The 18,211-nt window shown below is 50.3% G+C and overlaps 2 protein-coding genes across 9 annotated transcripts in view; one reads left to right on the top strand and one right to left on the bottom strand.

The window, feature by feature from the left end:
- Rusc2 (RUN and SH3 domain containing 2) overlaps nucleotides 1–9,723 on the top strand; it is a 45,998-nt gene extending 36,275 nt beyond the window's left edge. For all 6 annotated transcript variants that reach the window (XM_076935111.1, XM_034502043.2, XM_076935109.1 and 3 more), the window contains 10 exons: nucleotides 4,612–5,250; nucleotides 5,429–5,614; nucleotides 5,704–5,844; nucleotides 6,655–6,731; nucleotides 6,913–7,087; nucleotides 7,177–7,282; nucleotides 7,905–7,951; nucleotides 8,318–9,131; nucleotides 9,221–9,358; nucleotides 9,442–9,723. In XM_076935111.1, the coding sequence (XP_076791226.1) occupies nucleotides 5,229–5,250; nucleotides 5,429–5,614; nucleotides 5,704–5,844; nucleotides 6,655–6,731; nucleotides 6,913–7,087; nucleotides 7,177–7,282; nucleotides 7,905–7,951; nucleotides 8,318–9,131; nucleotides 9,221–9,358; nucleotides 9,442–9,643 (1,908 nt within the window). In that variant the 5' untranslated portion in view covers nucleotides 4,612–5,228 and the 3' untranslated portion in view covers nucleotides 9,644–9,723. The remainder of the gene's footprint in view (nucleotides 1–4,611; nucleotides 5,251–5,428; nucleotides 5,615–5,703; nucleotides 5,845–6,654; nucleotides 6,732–6,912; nucleotides 7,088–7,176; nucleotides 7,283–7,904; nucleotides 7,952–8,317; nucleotides 9,132–9,220; nucleotides 9,359–9,441) is intronic.
- On the bottom strand, nucleotides 6,913–12,187 carry Cimip2b (ciliary microtubule inner protein 2B). Of its 3 annotated transcripts, none has more exons than XM_076935112.1 (6): nucleotides 12,030–12,187; nucleotides 11,270–11,493; nucleotides 10,978–11,174; nucleotides 10,778–10,829; nucleotides 10,503–10,700; nucleotides 6,913–7,349 (listed from the first exon to the last, which is right to left on the bottom strand). In XM_076935112.1, the coding sequence occupies exons 1-6, from the start codon at nucleotides 12,089–12,091 to the stop codon at nucleotides 7,279–7,281; spliced, it is 804 nt and encodes a 267-aa protein (XP_076791227.1). In that variant the 5' UTR covers nucleotides 12,092–12,187; the 3' UTR covers nucleotides 6,913–7,278. The 3 variants fall into 3 exon arrangements, with proteins under 3 accessions (XP_076791227.1, XP_034357938.1, XP_076791228.1); XM_034502047.2 differs by lacking the exon at nucleotides 6,913–7,349 and adding an exon at nucleotides 10,056–10,309; XM_076935113.1 differs by lacking the exons at nucleotides 6,913–7,349; nucleotides 11,270–11,493; nucleotides 12,030–12,187 and adding exons at nucleotides 10,056–10,309; nucleotides 11,243–11,256.
- Nucleotides 12,188–18,211: the final 6,024 nt, after the last annotated feature.

Below are 18,211 nucleotides of genomic sequence, written 5' to 3'. Positions count from 1 at the left end.
CACACTGGGTAGCGGTGATGTTTGTTCTCTGATCATTGGTGGTAACCCTGCACTAAAGAGCCTGAGACCTATGCTGAATAGGATGGTATGTGCCTAAGGCTGAGGCAGGAGAGTAGCCTGAGGGCAGCTGACAGGGGCAACAAAATGAGACCACTTCTGTAAGAAAAAAAGCAAAGCAAGAACCCCAGAACTGAACCTTGACCGTTCAGGTCCACACGGACTCCCAAGCTAGTGCTTTATGGTTTATTCCATTTTGAGTAATTACTTTATAGCAGGGTCTGTACTTAAGTAGTGCTGAAGAGAGAGTCTGTCCTCTCGGGATTCCAAGGAAGGGCAGAAAAAAACTATGCAAAGGCAGCAGTGTAAGGCACAAGTAACCCAGGGTATCTCTGCTAGTCTGGTGTATTGGGGGACTCAACTGTTTACAGTTCAGCCTGGAAGAAAGATTAGGGTTAGGTTCTGTAGACTCTCTTCTAAGAACATCCTAGGCTCACAGAAGAACCTGCTGTAAACCACACAGGCGCAGAATCTGGCGCTTTCCAGGAACTGCAGTAGACTAATTCAGCAGAGCTTTGAGGGTGGGGTGAACCACTGAAGGATTTTCAACAGGAGAGTGGCCATGTTGGTATTGTTTGGTTTGGTTTTCTGTTTGCTTAATGGCACGTTTTGAGTTGCATTTTTAAAAGCTCCTTGGTGGTTTATGTGGGAGATGTGGAGAAGTTTCTTTCCGGCAGGAGAGCCTGCGCCATGTCGAGTAGGAAGCCACTAGATTAGGAATGGCAGTGGGCATGAGTTCTAAGCAATCTGCTTTACTTACTCAGTGATCTCTAGCCCAGCCAGGGCTACAGAGTGAGACCCTGTCTGGGAGGGAGGGAAAAAGAGAGGGAGGGAAAAAGAGAGGGAGGGAGGCAGGGAGGGAGGCAGGGAGGGAGGCAGGGAGGGAGGGGCAGTAGTTAAAGCTAGTCATCCAGGGAGCATGTGTGGAATGACTAAGTAAACAAGAGTAGAACCTGGGGACGTTGTGACTTAAGGGCTGAGCAGAGCAACCCTCGGGGTTGGAGATGAAGCTGGGCTTGACAGGCACATCTTTAATTCCAACATTTAGGAATCGAATGCTGAAAAATGAATCGGAAGTTTAAGATGGGGCTGGTAAGATGGCCCAGTGGGTATAGGCCCTTGCAGTCCAAGCTTGGCAACCTGAGTTCAATCCTTAGAACTTACATGTAAGGGAAGAACCAGCTCTACAAAGTTGTCCTCTGACTCCCAACACTTGTATGGGCACACATACAATGATCATTAAAACATAAATTTCAGTCAGGCTTGGTGACACACACCTTTAAGCCTAGCACTCACGAGGCAAAAGCTTGGTAGACCTTTGTGAGTTTGAGGCCAGCTTGTTTTACATCGTGAGTTCCAGGCCAGCCAGGTCTATATTGTCTCAAAATGTTTAAATATTTTAAATGGGTCTGAAGAGTGGCTTAGTGATTAAAGCACCTTGTCAGCAGGTATCACAGTTACCACCCTGGAAACCTGCAGATGCCACCAATACCTGGTAGGTGTGGCAGCCTATCCATAATTCCAGGCAGAGATAGAGACACCCAAAACACTCTAGCTATGAAGACTGACCACACCCAAGAGCCTGGGTTTGAGGTGGACAGGTGATCAAGGATGAATCCCAATATCAACTTGGGGCCTCCGCAAGTACTTGCATACACACAAACATGTGTACGTACACACACACACACACACACACATAAACACCACATATACAAGAAAATGGAGCAAAAGAAAAGGAGAGGGGAGAGGAGGAGACAGGAGGAAAGGGTCAGCCACTAAAGTATTTTCACTAGACTAAAAAATTTAAAGAATTTCTAATATTTATAAAAATGTAAATATTTTTCTTGGGTCAGGGAGACGGTTCAGCCAGTAAAGGCGTTTGCCAAGAGGCTGACGGATCCTAAAGTCTAAATGGGGGAAGGAAAACTTTGACCTTTGATTTCCATATACATCTTCCCATATACACACACAAAATAAGGTTTGCAATTTTTTAAAACTATTTTGAGGCAGGGTCTTGTGCATCCCAGGTTATCTTCAAACTGTGTAGCCAAGGATGGCCTTAAATTTTTGATGCTGTTGCCTCTGCCTCCTGCTGGGACTATAGGAATGAACCTGGAGAAGGAGAAGCACTCAGCCTTTAGGGCTGACCCGGTACTGCCTTACTGGGCAGGCTCTGCCAGAAGAGCTTCCTCCCCAGTCCCAGTGCGACTTCTCTGTCAGGCAGCCTCCAGTGACCCCTGTCACCGGTCTTTCCCCTGATTCTGTGCACTCTTTTTTAAGTCAACAAATAGTTGACAGTTCGATGAATTTATGGATAGCCAAGGAAAAACCAGTTTGGGCCTGACTGGAAGAAGCTGAAACACCTGAGAAGCTGAGCTGCAGGGTCAACATTGACGAGAAGGGATCTTGCCAAATCTTGATAGAACTAAACTAATAAAGTAGAGGCCAGAGTGGAATTCAATTGGGACGTGTCCTTGAGTTGATTTGGGGCAAGTAACAGATTGCAAAACCACTGTGTTTCCAAAGCCCTGCACAGAGGTGAGCTGAGGTGCGCTGGTGGATTCCAGCAGGCCATGGCCCTTCCCTCCCTCCTCCCTCCCTCCCTCCCTCTCTCACTCCCTCCCTCCCTCCCTGACACTGAGCACTGACTAGCTTCCCAGGGAACTCTGGATGCTACGTTCTAAGAAGCAACCCAGGACCTGGGGCTGCTTCCCGGGTACACAACATGTGTGATCTTTATTCTTTGAGCAATAACCACAGATAAATTCATTTTTCAAGAGACTAGATTTCTATAAGGTGATTTGAGGTAGAGGAGACTGAATCAGAAGTAGAGATTTGTTCATTTGTTCTGTTCCCGTGATGTGCCCGGACCCTAGAGACACAGCAACTGAGAGGATTTGGTTCTGACTTTTCTGGAGATCCTGTGAAAAGTAAAAGACAGTAAACATGTTAAGAAATACTTCCTGACACTTTACAAAAAGGAAATGAAGCAGGGTCAGAGACTCCTGGGCAGGGAGGGTGTGATGGAATCTCAGGCGCAGCACAGCAGGGATGAGAGGCCCCAGGGTATTAGTGACCAGGTATGATTCAGGACTGAGTGGAGGTACATAGAACCCAGCAGTGCCCTCTGAGCACTGAGGTTGGCAGGAAGCGTGAGTCTGAAACCCTTCGCTATGAGCCTGTGTGCCCCTCCGTCATGACTCACTGATGTGAATAAGAAAGATGGCCTGGCAACCCCAGCCTGACATCACTGTGTGTGTAATGTGGTGTGGTGGAGAACATTGGTCCCAGAAGCCAGACTCTGGCTTGGACAACATTCTGGGCTCTGCTATTTCCCAGCTGAATGACCTTAACTTGAGACAATGACTTAATGTCTCTAATTTAAATTTCCCTGATTTGTGTGTAACAAGGTGGCTCATACTTGGAACACAGCCAACACTTAGAGGCTGAGGCAGGAGGCTCGGGAATCCAAGGATGTCTTAGCTTCATAGCAAGTTCAAAGTCAGTCCGAACTACATGAGAGTCTGTCCCAAACAAACAAACAAATAAGTTTCTTGATCTGTGGAGAAATGAGTTCCTGCCTCTTAGTTGTTGAGCCACGCCCAGGTTTTAGGCCCTGTAAGTGTATGTGGCGCCACCTTGTGTTCATTTAGATATCTGCAGCTTGAGCGGTGTTTTGGCACCCTCCATTGTTCTGGACCTCAGTTTAGTTCTGAGACCCTGTGATTTCAGGAACACTGACCTGAAAAGTGACTGGGAAAAAAAAAAAAAAAAAAAAAAAACAGAGTTGGAAAACATCCCTATTCAAAGAGAGCAGAAGTAGATTCTGAAGTTCTTATGGGGGAATGGGATCATGGGAGATCAAGATTGTGGTTGCATAGGGACAAGAAGTTTGGCCAATTTGGCTGCAAGTAAACACATGTCTTGCTGCAGAATTTGTTCAAAGACGGAGGGGGTGTGTGAGTGAATGAGGACAGGGTGATGGGTAGAGAGAGTTTGAAGTCAACAACACCTTGGCACTGACTCTGTAGGTGGTTCTACCATTGACAGAAATGGAAGGTATCAGGAAAACCTGGGCAGAGCTGATAACATCAGAGTCTGAAAGCCTCCCCAGGACATGGTTTAGGAACAGTGTTTCTAGCGAGGCTGTTTTCATATAAAAAGAAGGCAAAGCCCCCACAGCAAGACGGTCAGGAAGGGGAATTCATCCATCATCAGATGGACGTGGGCTTGGGAGCCATCCGTCTGTGTTTTTAGACTTTCACACAGATGGATGGTGTGTTTGCAAGGGAGTGCATGCTCATGCATGGAGCCTCCAAACACACCTTGACACCTGTGGAGTTGAGAAGGTAGAGGCAGAAGGCAGTCCAGGTCACAAAACTCAGGACAGGCTTACAGGGAGGAGCGGCATCCCCTCTTCAAAGGGAGAGCCTACCAGCCCCTGTTCAGGTCCTGCAGCACAGGCTAGCCCATCATCCCCGTTGGGTATCACCTCCTAGTTCCTCTCGGTTTCAGTGTCTCTGTCTCAGTCCTTCTCCATTGTCGTTGCTACAGGGGGTGGCACTGAAAGCCGACCTGTCCTTCGCTACAGCAAGGAACAGAGGCCGACCACCCTACCTATCCAGCCGTTCGTGTTCCAGCATCACTTCCCCAAGCAGCTGGCCAAGGCCCGGGCCCTCCACAGCCTTTCCCAGCTCTACAGCCTCTCAGGCTGCAGCCGCACACAGCAGCCTGCTCCACTGGTTATCTCTACTGCTCAAGGCCCAGCCCCAGCTCCCTCAGGAGATCCACAGGCGTTCACATCCCAGACCACTGGCCGAGGCGCCAGAAACGCTGGACCTGAATCAGAGACCTCAAGGCCTTCACCCCTGGGAAGCTACTCCCCAGTCCGGAGTGCTGGCCCCTTTGGGTCTAGCACTGACTCATCTGCTTCTACCTCCTGCTCCCCACCTCCAGAGCAGGCCACAGCAGCAGAAAGTCTGCCACCATGGAGCCACACCTGTCCTCCCACTGTGCGGCCTGCCACCTCCCAGCATCCACTGGAGGACCGGAAGACTCCGACCTTGGCTGAGTACAGGCTTCATGGCACAGGAAGCTTGCCACCTCTGGGCTCCTGGAGATCTGGCTTCACCCGGGCAGAGAGTCTGGCTCGAGGAGGTGGCGAGGGCAGCATGGCCTCCAGGCCCAACAATGGTATGAGCTTGATCCGTAGCCCAAGCTATCCTACATCTCCTTTGGGTGGGTTCGCGGGCGTCACGTCCACAGCATCTGTAGGTGTTTGACACATCTGCCTGGCATTTTACACGGCCGCTGGGTAGAGATAAAATGCTGTCTCCCCCTAATTTTTCCTCTCATCTGCTTCCTCTTCCAGCCAACCACCTATCCCCTCAAGCCCTCAAGTGGCGGGAATACAGGAGGAAGAACCCATTAGGGCCACCCGGTTTGTCAGGAAGCCTAGATCGAAGGTCACAGGAAGCTCGGCTGGCCCGCAGGAACCCCATCTTTGAGTTCCCCGGTTCTTTTGGCACAACCAGCCATCTGAACTGCCGGCTGAATGGTGCGTGACCAAGGTCCCCGGTGTACCCAGGGCAGGCTGGGAAGAGCCTGGAGGAGAGCTTCTCAGGATTTTTTTTTTCTTCTTTCTAGGTCAGATTGCAAAGCCATTGTCATTGACCTGCCCTGACCTGCAGGACCCCTTCTCCTTAACTGAGAAGCCTCCAGCTGAGTTCTGTCTATCTCCAGATGGCAACTCGGAGGCCATCTCCATTGACATCCTTCAGAAAAAAGGTACATGTCAACACCCAACCTGGTCCAGGGATCCCGCCATCGTACCTGTAGTGCCTGGTATACTACTCGGTAATCCTTCAGAGGACCTGTCTTAAAATCCTCAATACCAACAAGGAGCCCATGAACGTTAGGGAAGGAAGTAGAAGTTTGTGTAGTGTCTGAGTGAGCAAGGGCCATGTATCAGGAACTTAAGAGTCAGGCTTCAGCCCCTTCTCTCACCAAATTAAGTACAACAAGAGAGACTGATATGTAATTTAAAAAATATTTACTGGAGCCTGGCATGGTAATTTAATCTACCACTTGGGAGGCAGAGCAGGTGGATCTCTGAGTTCCAGGCCAGCTTGGTCTACCTAGTCAGTTCCAGGACAGCCAGGGCTACATAGTGAGACCATCTCAAAAAGATACAAACAAAGAAACAAACAGAAGAAACAAAACAAAAGGCCCCCAAGTACTCTAGTTGACAACTGTAGTTGAAGCCACTCTGGGCGAGCATGTTGGTGACAGAAGACAAGGATTGACAGGAGCATGCTGGTCAGCAGGTTAGTGACCAGTAGCCCAGGAGCTACTTCAGGGTGCATAACCAAGTGGGCCAACTGGCAGGCGCTTGGCAAAGGAGAGGGCAGAGTTGCTTGTAGAGCCAAGTGAAAGGCAAAAGTCAGAGAGGGAAAGCCCTCCATGGAGACAACAGCCAACTCCTCTGAGAAGGAAAGAGCCATGAGACCTGTGGATGGGGAGGGGCAGCTTCCTCTTCCCCACCAAGGGTCTAGAGTCTCACAAAGGGGACCCGCCACATCAACTTCTCCCTCACAGGGCTGGTAAAAGCTGTCAACACCGCTGTGGACCTTATTGTGGCCCATTTTGGCACGAGCCGGGATCCTGGCATCAAGGTAGGCTGACACTGTCAAGAGCTGAGCGATGCCCTGGAGACTCAGCTGTCACATCCCCTTGCTCTCTTGACTCCAGAGCCCAGAGTTGGAACTCTGGGATGAAAATGGCCAGGGTCATCCAGGAGGGCTGAGTAAGTAAGGCCGGGGTCAGGCTTCTCACGGTCGCCTTATGCATCTACAGGCAAAGCTGGGCAACAGTTCTGTGAGCCCCAATGTCGGCCACCTGGTTCTGAAGTACTTGTGCCCTGCAGTCCAGGCCGTGCTAGAGGATGGGCTCAAGGCCTTCGTGCTGGATGTGATTATTGGCCAACGTAAAAACATGCCTTGGAGTGTGGTCGAGGCTTCCACACAGCTAGGTAGGTACTAGATCGCAACACAGGACTCCAGACTGAATTTAGGGCTCCAGAAATTAGGAATGTGATCTCCAACCCGGTCTTCTTCCCAGGCCCATCCACCAAGGTCTTGCACGGCCTCTACAACAAAGTCAGCCAGTTCCCGGAACTCACCAGTCATACTATGCGCTTCAACGCCTTCATCCTGGGCCTCCTCAAGTGAGTATATAGCATGGCAAGACAGCCGGCCCCACCGCACCTCTGCTTCCTCTCAGGGGCAGGCTGCCTGGAAGGAGACAGAAGGGTGTCTGCAGTGTCTCTGCGAGGCCTTGGGGAGCCCTTTACCCCATCCAGGTGCAGCCTCAGCAGGCACTGACACTTCCCACCAACAGGCTCCTCCACTTCAAAGGCCATGGCCTGGCCTGTTTAGAAACAGGCTGGGTTTCTCAATGTTTAGGGTCTGCAAACTATGATCTCTCAACTCCAATTCTGCTTCTAAATCCTGCTTCAGACCTAAACTCACCTGAGAACACATGTCACAGTAGTGCATAGTGGTAGCAGCCCGGTCGTTCCCATTGTCCCCAGCACCGTGTCCTCTCAGTCAGTAGTCACTCTCGCTTACATGCAGGCTGTCTCCATTCCAAGAATTGACTGACTTGTGAATCTCATGTTCACCCCACTCCCCACAATCCCGTTGGCTTTCCAGATAACACTGCAAGGTGTCATTGCCCCAGCCATAGATGTTCATCTGTATTTCCTCCCTGTATGGATCAGCCTTCTACACCTGTCCCTTCTTATCCGGCTGTATACACAACACTAAACTCTTTCTGTCTTCCTACAGCATCCGGTCCCTGGAGTTCTGGTTTAATCACCTGTACAACCATGAAGGTAATGCCTGCTCTGCTTACCGCCTCAATAGGGGACTTTGGGGAGGACCTCTCAGACTTTGATTCTCAGTTTGGGGAGGACCACCCAGACTGTCATTCTCAGAGCTTGGGGCTTCTGCTTGACTTAGAGCCGTGAAGCATCAACAGACTAGGCAGTCTAGCAGTTTAGGGTGGCCGTAAACCTCAGCTTTCCTCTCTAAACTCAGCTGCCAGTTCAGGTTAGGGGTGTATACACAAATGCACGGCGGCAGGCTTTGTGCACACGAAAGAAAGTTCACAGCCTGTGGCGGCCCCGGTTGCTTCTCGGAGTCCCTTTCAGGCCAGATTAGACTTGTGAGCGTGACTCTGTCCCTCTCTCTTTCCCTAGATATCATCCAGACCCACTACCAGCCCTGGGGCTTCCTGCGGGCCGCGCACACGGTGTGCCCTGGCCTCTTTGAGGAGCTGCTCTTGTTGCTGCAGCCCTTAGCCCTGCTGCCCTTCAGCCTGGACGTGCTATTCCAGCACCGGCTGCTGCAGAGTGGGCGGCAGCAGCGGCAGCACAAGGAACTGCTGCGGGTGTCCCAGGACCTGCTGCTCTCTGCGCACTCAACACTGCAGTTGGCCAGGGCCCGGGGCCAGGAGGGCCCCGGAGACATGGACAGGGTGGCTCCTGGGGAGCGGGTGAAGGGAGTGGGTGCCTCAGAAGGTGGAGAAGAGGATGAGGAAGACGCGGAAGAGGTGGCTGTGGTGGCGGGGAGCTCGGATCACGGCAAGTGGGCCCGAGGGGGTCAGGCTGGCTGGTGGTACCAGCTCATGCAGAGCTCCCAGGTCTACATCGACGGCACTGCTGAGGGCTCCAGGTTCCCTCGCAGCGGCAGCGGTGAGAAGAAGAAAGGTGTTGGCAGTGGGGGGCTGTCCCAGGCTCCACTCCCTCCGCCTCGGGAAGGTGTAGTAGAGGGGGCAGAGGCCTGCCCTGCCCCTGAGGAAGCCCTTGGCCAAGAAAGGGGCTGGCCTTTCTGGATGGGGAGCCCCCCTGACTCTGTACTAGCTGAGCTGAGGCGTAGTCGCGAGAGGGAAGGGCCTGTTGCCCCACCAACAGAAAATGAGGAAGGGACCGCAGAGCCTTCACCTGGGGGCATCAAGTGGGGACATCTCTTTGGTTCTCGAAAAGCTCAGCGGGAAGCCCGGCCCACAAACAGGTGAGTCACTATGGGTATATACAATGGTTTGGCGAGCCTGGTCTAAATCAGGACACAGGCAGAACCAGAATCTGTCTGCTCTCTCCTAGGCTGCCTTCAGACTGGCTGAGCCTGGACAAGTCTGTGTTCCAGCTAGTAGCACAGACAATGGGGGCCCGTCGGGAGCCAGAGCCCAGAGAGAACCTGCAAGAGTCACACCCTCCAGCCGTGCCCTCCAAACCTCCGTGGTTCGCCCAGGGGAATTGAGCATTGGGAAACTAGACTGGCTGTTTATAGGGCTTCTCCGACCCCCCACTTGTTGTTTCTCCAGTGAGGTGCAGGCACTGTGCCACCATCTGGCTACAGGCCCTGGACAACTGAGCTTCCACAAAGGAGATATCCTACGGGTGCTGGGACCAGCTGGAGGAGACTGGCTGCGATGCAGCCGTGGCCCTGACACTGGCTTGGTACCTCTGGCCTATGTGACATTGACCCCAACTCCAAGTTCACCTACTAGGAGCAGCCAAAACTGAGGCCTTGTGCATGCTGGTGGCCTCAGGGAGCCTCATATCCCCCGAGACTCAGCGCCTGAGAGTCCTTCCCAAGCCCTTAGGCTTGGCTACAAAAAGTATGCGGAGAGCTGGGGACCAAGTATCTGTGCTGGCGCCTGCTCCCCTTGCTCAGTATTAATTACCCCTCCTCAGTTGTCCGAGACCTCCAGCTGGGGAAGAAGGGGAGGGACACACAGTGCTGGGCTGTGCGTAGACATTTCCATGGGTGTAGACAAGTCTGGAAGGAGGTGGCCCAGAGGTCATTTGTAGGTCACTAGGCCGAATGATAATGAAGATGGTTAACAGTATTGGGGCCAGAGTCCTAAGCCCCCCCATGCTGTAAATAGGCAGCGACCAGTGCCTGGTCGTCAGAATAGGGAGGAGGAGCCCAGGCTTCTGTTTATGTATTTATTTATTTATTATTTATTTATTACACCTAATAATAAAAAGGTGCTCAGCCTCCAAACCGTTTCCTTTGTGTCCTTCCCCAACCCACCTCTCTTCATTCCAGAAGGTTCACTGGGTTAGGATGAGAAGGGAGAACCTGAAATCCAGGTGCTTAGGCCAGGAGCTGTTTCTGAGTACCACTGTGGCCCAGGGCATCATGGGTGAGATTCCCAAATGTACCGCCAAACTGGAACTTATACCCTGTGAGGTCAAGAGGTCTGTCATGTATAGCCGGAGGCATGGAAAAGCCGTTTACCTCTCAGCCGAGCTGCCTCAAAGTTTCCTCTCTAAAGCTAATCACAGAATCGGACATCTCTCGGTATCTGTTTATTCCAGTTCCCCAGCACCCTGCACACACATCGCAGTTTCCGAAGCCTCTCACAGGCTGTCTCACCTGGCACGTAGCCTCCATAGTGAGGTAGAAGACCCAGATTCTGAAAGTTGGGCCTGGGAAGTGGGGAAAGAGGCTTGGGGTCCTTCTGCGCCCTGCCCGGTGAGCGCGTCTGCCCAAATTCCTGCAGTGCCTGGCTGGTGAGCACAGGGAAGCTGGAGCCAAAGAGGAAGCGGGCACGGGGCACATAGCCAGTGAAGCCTGGGGGTGGGGAGATGCTGAGTCAGGACATCCTGGGGGTCTCCCCATGCCTTTGGTCACTACCCACTTCCTCTCACCTGACATGAAGAACTTCTGGGGATCAGTATCATCCATGGAGTAGGGGGAAGCCTGGTGGGAGAGAAGTTAATGAAAGAAAAAAGACTTTAAGTTCAGGCTCCCCTGAGACAGCTGGCAGCCAAGCCCCATGCCCCACGGTGTCCCCGGGCAAAGCACAAGCGTCCGAGTCCACCCCACCCCACCAGCCTGCCCCTCTCACTTGTGCTGTCTTCTGCTTCAGCTGCGGCTCCTCTGCCTCCGGCCCTTGGTCTTTCTCCACCTCTTTCTCTCCCTTGGCTTCCTCTGGCAGTTCAGGACTCTCCTGTTCCCCGCGCCTTTGTGTGAAATCACTCATAGCTTCAGCCCAAACCTGGTTGCGGTTCTTGGCAAAAATGAACTGTGCCTGTGGTATAAAACCTAACGGAGAAGATGTGTTAGCTCAGGATACATTCTCTGCGAAGACCCATTCAGACCTCTGTACAGACCTGTATACCCAGGGATTATGTACGGACCTGTATACCCAGGGATTATGCTGGAGCCGAGCCTTTCATGCCCAAGCCTGGGAGGCAGTCTCCTCCTGGAGATCACAGGAGATCTTGGAGACACGATGGGAGGCAGAAGTGTGCGGTGAGCAGGAGGCCAGGCTAGACCAGGAGGGCCTCGGAGTAGCTGACCAGTCACCTGCCCATAGGTCTGGCCCATGCTGAACCGAAGTAGCGGGCAGTGCCCGGTGTACCTGAAGCACAGGATCCACCCCTTAGCTCCAGACGGACCCCACCATCCTGACACAGGCAGCAAAGCCCCACTCTTGGTGTGCACTTGCAGCAAGTGTTTGTGTGTTTATTTTTTAGACTGGGTCTCACTCTACAACCTAGGCTGGCCAAACACCTATGATCTTTCTACACTTTTTTTTTTTTTTTTTTTTTTTTTTTTTTTGTCTTTTACCTGCTGGGGACAGGACCTAGCGCCTGGTGTATGCTAGGTAATCATTAAGTCACTGAAGCTACTACATTCCCCAGCCCTGGAACCCGCATTTCTGAGCCATCTGCCTGGGTGTCCAATCTTTCCTGCTTTTACGGTTTCCATGGGGAAGACAACACAAAGCTTAGTTAGACCTGGCTCTTAAAGCTGCTCAGTTTCCCTCTCTGGACCACACCATAGACATCCCAGTTCTCAAATCAACTTGACCTCAGTGTCTAAGTGAACCGTCTCCTATATCCCAAGACCCATTCCCAGAAGCAAGCAGGGGAGTACTCTGGGGAGAAGTCTTACCCTGGAATATAATGCAGACTCTCAGGGCTGAGCCCTGGGATGGAAGTGTTGACCGTAGCCATGAGAATCGAAGCAGCTCCTTTTATTTCCCTTCCAGGAGGGACTCTGGGCCCTGTGTACTGTGTCCAGGGCTATGGGGTGAAGGAAGGGGGCGGGACCGAGGGTGGAGAAGGAAGGCCCTGAGTGGGGGTTGCTACGGCAAAGCCAGCAGAGCTGGTGGAGAGTAGCTTCTTGGTGTGCCCTAGGGCTGGTGCCATCCTGTCACACAGAGCAGGGCAGAGGCTGAGGGGAATAGCTGAGAAAACCTCTAGGTGGGAGGCGAGGGAACGAGGCCTGCCAGGCCATTTGGCTCTATCTCAAAAGATTCCCTGCTTAAGGCCCTTCCTGGCTATGGTGCCCTGTGAGGCTTCTGGAGAGGGGCTTCAAGGAGAGCTTGAGTCATCCAGAGGGAGATAACGGGGTAGCGGGCAGGGCGATCCTGGAGATTCTAGGCACGATCAGTAAGATCACTTGCATTAATGTAAGGGTTATTTACTGGATAGCTGCTGTACTTGAGATCATCATTACTAATGCCTGCTTGGCCCAGCACCCCGAGGATGGCAGAACACACCGTGTGGAAGGTCCGCGAGCCTTCGTCCGGGTAAGACTGAGCCTTCGCCCTCATCTGCAGATGCAGACGGTACTGTTTACCCTGTCTGCTCTGAAGCCCAAATTAATGTATGCCAATGTGCTGGATCTGGAAATGCAGGCCTTGCACATGCTAGGCAAGTCCTCCACCACCCAAGTATATGCCCCCCAGACACAAGGATATTAACTCAGAAGAATGCAAAGCCAGAATTGTGGAGTGGGGGCAAGAACTGGGCCATGAGGCCCAGCAGGCTTTGACTTCTGAGGGCCTCAGCTTCCTCTGACACCAGCTTCTCCTAACTCCAGTGTGAAGGTTAAAATACCTGAGCTTACTAAGACCATGAGGGTCAGCGGCCTCCCTGAGGTAAGTGAAAGATGTAGTTACTAAGGCCTCACGAGGATGCCTCAGCTTCTGATGCAGGGACTGTTGGTGAGTGGTGACCCCGTGGGAGTGGGGGAGGGATGCTCCTTCGGGGAAGGAGAGTCACGTAAGGATAAAGGATTAGGACCAGTAGGCAAGCCAACTTTGCTTTTTAAAATGGTCTAGATTGTTAGCCTGGGCTTCTGGCACTCTGGACAAGATGGAGGAAGTATGCTGCAGCCGGAAGGGTCCTGGGGGATAGCCTTAGCCTCAGAAGGAGACACACAAGAGGAAATGAGGTTGCTTTCTGTCTCTAAATGGTCCTTGGTGTGATGGTGGAACACTTGAGCAGACACCTCGAACCCTTGAGAACGCCTCAGAACATTAGGGATGGACTAGGTGGAGCAGAAAGGCCGTCTCAGAGTGACGCGGAGCTGCTGAGTTGACCCGCTGCTCTGTTCCATCATTGTTAATGTCGCTTTGTTTTACTTAGAGCCAAAGCGTCATTACTTAAAGACTTTGAAAGCTAAGCAGTCTCAAAGCTAAATCGACGCGGTAGCGCACTCCTCTAACACTAACACTTGGAGGCTGAGGCCTGCATAGCCCAACCCTGTCTTAAAACAAACAGCTCGCTCAGATTTTTACCTTCACTCGATGCCAAGCTTGCCCACAGTCATTGCACTTCAGTTCTCTCTACCGTAACCCAGGATGCTCCTGCCTCAGAGTAAAACAGACAGCATGGGACACACAGGTACTCAGGGTCTGTTCTGTGCTAAGTTGCTAATTTAACAGCAACCCGTAATATTTGATGGGACTGGGGGAAGAGGCAAGGGCAGTCACAGACATCAGGGTGGGAAAGGTATGAAATAGAACACTGGACAGGTTAGAGTTAAAGCCAAGGGTTAGAAAAGGGTCTTTTTCCTCCAAGGGTGGGGAGGTGGCCGAAGATGGTTTCATGTAGCCCATACTCACAGTGTAGTTATGGGTGACCTTGAACTTCTGGCTCCACCTCCTGAGTTGTAGTTGTAGGCATGGGCCACTAAACCTGCCCGTTTTTCTGCAGAAGAGATGCCAGCAGTTAGAATCAGGGTATGAGTTAAAGCAAAGGCACAAGCAGAGACGCTCGATGACAGGTCACTTACTGTGTATACACAAGGCCTGGGGTCAAGTCCTAGCAGTGCCACAGGTTTTAACAAGAGAAACGGGTTAGGAGCTAAAGGCAATTCAGTTGGTAGGTGCTGGCCTGTCATGTTTCAGGCTCTCACGCTGCGTGCACTGTATGTGGTACCATCCCCACCCCATAATCACAGCACTTGGGAGATAGAGGGAAGAGGATTGGGGTGTGTGGAGAGGGGTCAAAGCCATCCTTATCTGTATAGAGAGTTTGAAGTTAGCCTGGGCTACATGAAGAACAAAACATTAGACTTTGTTTGGATTTGTGTTACTTATGTGAGAATGTGGGTTCTAGTTGGTAGGATAGCCTTGTTATTCCGTCTGTGTAAAGAATATGTTTAAGCCCTTGAGTATTCTAACCAGGGAAAATAGTGAAACGGCTTGTGAATGAGGAACTCTCATTGCCTCTGAGCCTCCCTCCACTAGGGGTCGCCACAGTGACACAAGTAACAAGGGAGCTACCATACCTGTTATCAGTGTTGGGTGTGGCTGCCCCCCTACAAAACCAAGGTCCAGTTAGAAAAGCAGCAGCAGCAGCTTGCCTTTGCACACAGCCTACTGGGCCAGAACTGCAGCCACAGCTCTCTGTCCTCCCTTGATCCTCTCTTAAGTTTCATGTGGCTCCCAGTTCCATCTCTTGACCAGTAAGTCACCCCTGGGCAAGCTTACAACTACAGAAAGATGAGTGAAAGCAAGACATGGTGGCTCACACCTGTAATCCCAACACCCTGGAGAGTGAGGAAAGAGTCCCCGGAGTTCAGAGCCAGCCTGGACTACAGAATGAAACCATTAATGCAAACCCCCCCCAAAAAAATAAATAAATAAAATAAAAAATATAAAACCTTTGAAAAAACTCTACCAAAATTGCAATGAGAAGTAAAAAAGATTAAATCCCCCAGATTACATACAACACAATATTTATTAGTTAAAAATAAATAGGGGCTGGAGAGGTGGCTCAGTGTTTAAGGGCACTGGTTTCTCTCCCAAAGGACGGGGGTTCAATTCCCAGCACCCACATGGCAGCTCACAACTGTGTGTAACTCCAGTTCCAGGGATCCAAAACCATCACACAAACGTGCATGCAGGCAAAACACTAATGCACATAAAATAAAAAATAAATCATTAAAAGAAAAGAAATATTAAAAAAAAAAAGTGTAGACTCCAGAGAATAATTGCAGGAGTTAAGAGACAGAGAGGAAAGAGCCGAGAGGTTTAGATTAGCATCCTCAACTACATAGTAAGTTCGAGGACGGCCCGCGTGGTCCATTAAAATATATACCATAGATAATTAGAGCTGCTTTAAAAAGAAATGCTGGAATGATAGCTTAGGTTCCAGGTTCTTACCGTAGATGACAGGAGACAAAATAGGGGTGCTGCTTACTGGCTGCTCCCCCTACATGCTCAGTCTGCTTTCTTAAAGAATCGCAAACCACCAACCCAGGGATGTAACCACCCACAACGGGCTGGACCCTCCTATCAATTACTAATTAAGAAAATGCCTCACAGGCCGGCCCACAGCCCCATCCCAAAGAGGTGTTTATTTAATTGAGGGTCCCTCCTCTCAGATGAATCTAGCTTGTGTCACATTGACATAAAACTAGCCAGCACAGGCATGTACATCCATATACATATTCAGTACAAGATGCATCTGAGTTGTTTGACTACTTACAAGTTTTATATTGGCCCTCCAACATTTGACTATGATTGTAGTCATGAGAACAGCCCCTGAAAAGTTATGAAATGGAGTGGAAAAAAAGAGAAGAAAAATGAAAAGGAAAAATGACTTCCCCAGGCATGCTGGAGAAGTGTGTTGTAAATGTGGAAGAACATAGTCAAAGAGAGTCCAGAGTGGACGTGACCCTAAGCCATGTGGGATGTGGGGAGAAAGGAGCCAGGTGCAGCAGCAGGAGGTCCAAGAGCTGGAGAGTTCAGGGGAGGGGCAGAGCAAGCCAGCCAGGAAGGCCTTGCAACCGGGATGCAGGGAAACCAGGCAACCAATCTGTTAAAAAGGCACCTCAGCCATTTGTCCCAGGTTTGAAACCTAACACATAATGCTAGATTTATCTGTAAATTCTATGTTGGTGTTATATTAGAAAATCACTTCATATATCATTGTTTAGAATATGCTTTCCTGACGACCACCTATGTAAATGCTCTATCTTGAGCTTAATTTAATGTGGATCACTGGAGTCTGGGCAGGCATGATGTGAGCCAGAGACACCAAAAGCAGCTACACACAGGCTTTTCTTCCCCAAATACCTGGCAGAGGCATCATCTTGGAGGAAGGATTTCTTTTGTTTGTGGTTTCTCAGATCTCAGCCGATCGTGGCAGCGAGCAAATGAAGGAGTAGCCCCTAGCTTGTACCCCCCAGCGTATGGATTCCAGAGCTGCTAACAGGAAAAGACCAGAGTCAGCTATTGCTCCCAGCCAGGCCCTGCCTTGCAGTTCCACCAACTCCCAGAGGAGAATTCAATTCTAAATCTATCAGTGGATGAAAGCACTGTTTGGGGAAGAGCTCTCAGGATCTAGTTCCTGGAAACACGACCTTTCAGGTATCTTTCAACACAACCACACAAGCAAACAAGCAAGCTCCACAGATGTGCTCCTTGTCCTTCCCTCGGTCACCATTTGAGCATGCCCAGGCTACCCTGCTGGTCTAGGAGGGAACCTGGAGGGAGGTGGAAAGAGGGCAACGGCTCTAACCAGTCAATCTCAGCAAACCCACAGAGTCTTGAGAATCACTGTTGTCTGATAGCACTGTTTGGGGTGAGAGTATTTTGTTTTGGTTGGTTTCATTTTTGAAACAGAGTCTCTATATAACAGAAACTCCAGCTCACTATGTGGCTAAGGCTGGCCTTGAACTCCTGGTCTGCCTGCCTCGACCTCCCAAGTAATTACAATCACACTTATGCACCACTATGCTTGGCTACAAGACTGACATTTGATATAGCCTGTTACATGACACTCTTTCAATAATAGGTACTTGATATAAAATGACTACTTAAAATACCCATATAGTAAACATTACACTTAAATGTTAATATCATCGCTTTAAAGATGAAGAGTCAGTGAGATAGCTCAGTAGGTAAAGGATTGCCTCCACGCCTAACAGGGTGAGTGTGATGCCTGGGCCCACCTGATAGAAGAGAACCTTCTCTACTCTGACAGGTTATCTGACCTCCAAATGTATGACATGGCATGCATGTGTACACACACACACACACACACAAACTCAAACGTAATCTTTAAAATAATGGCCAGGCCCAGTGTGATGTCGCATACCTTTAAGTCCAGCACTCTGGAGGCAGAGGCAGGTGGATCCCTGTGAGTTTGAAGCCAGCCTGGTCTACATAGTGAGTTGAGGACAGCCAGGGCTACACAGAGAAACCCTGTCTCAAAAATACATACATACATACATACATACATACATACATACATACATAGAATTAAAACCTATTGTCCCATCTCCCTGGAGATTGACACAGGCAGTGGCCATGTGTTTTACACCAGCCTGGGTTATAGAGTGAGCCCTCTTCTTAAGAAAAATCCAGGAGCTAAGTAAGACCATTTGCTATCCACTACTGCTGTTTCACACATTATACTGAAGATCTTAGGCAAGAAATTAGAAATCCAACTCATAAATATTAGAAAAACAAATATAGGAAAGATTTTAACTTCATTTGGAGTGCATGTTTTGTAGACACAGGTATAATAATCAGACTTAATATTTTAAAAAGAATATTCTGGGTGGGGGGTGCAGGGGGCTGCAGATGTGATTCTGGCAAGTACTTGCCTGGCTGTGGGCTAGATTCCTAGATCTGAAAACACATACAAAACCAAAACCCTCTTGGTAGAGCAGCGGTTCTCAACCTGTGGGTCACAACCCTTTGAGGTCAAACAACCCTTTCACACGAGTCTCCTAAGACCATCTGAAAACACGTATACTTACATTGCAATTTATAACAGTAGCAAAATTAGTTATGAAGTAGCAAGGAAATAATTTTGTGGCTGGGGGTCCCC

The sequence above is a fragment of the Arvicanthis niloticus genome, chromosome 5 (genome assembly GCF_011762505.2).
Source record: "Arvicanthis niloticus isolate mArvNil1 chromosome 5, mArvNil1.pat.X, whole genome shotgun sequence".
NCBI classification, from domain to species: domain Eukaryota; kingdom Metazoa; phylum Chordata; class Mammalia; order Rodentia; family Muridae; genus Arvicanthis; species Arvicanthis niloticus.
The sequence above is the reverse complement of the archived record's forward strand: the minus strand, read 5'-3'. Positions and strand labels throughout refer to the sequence as shown.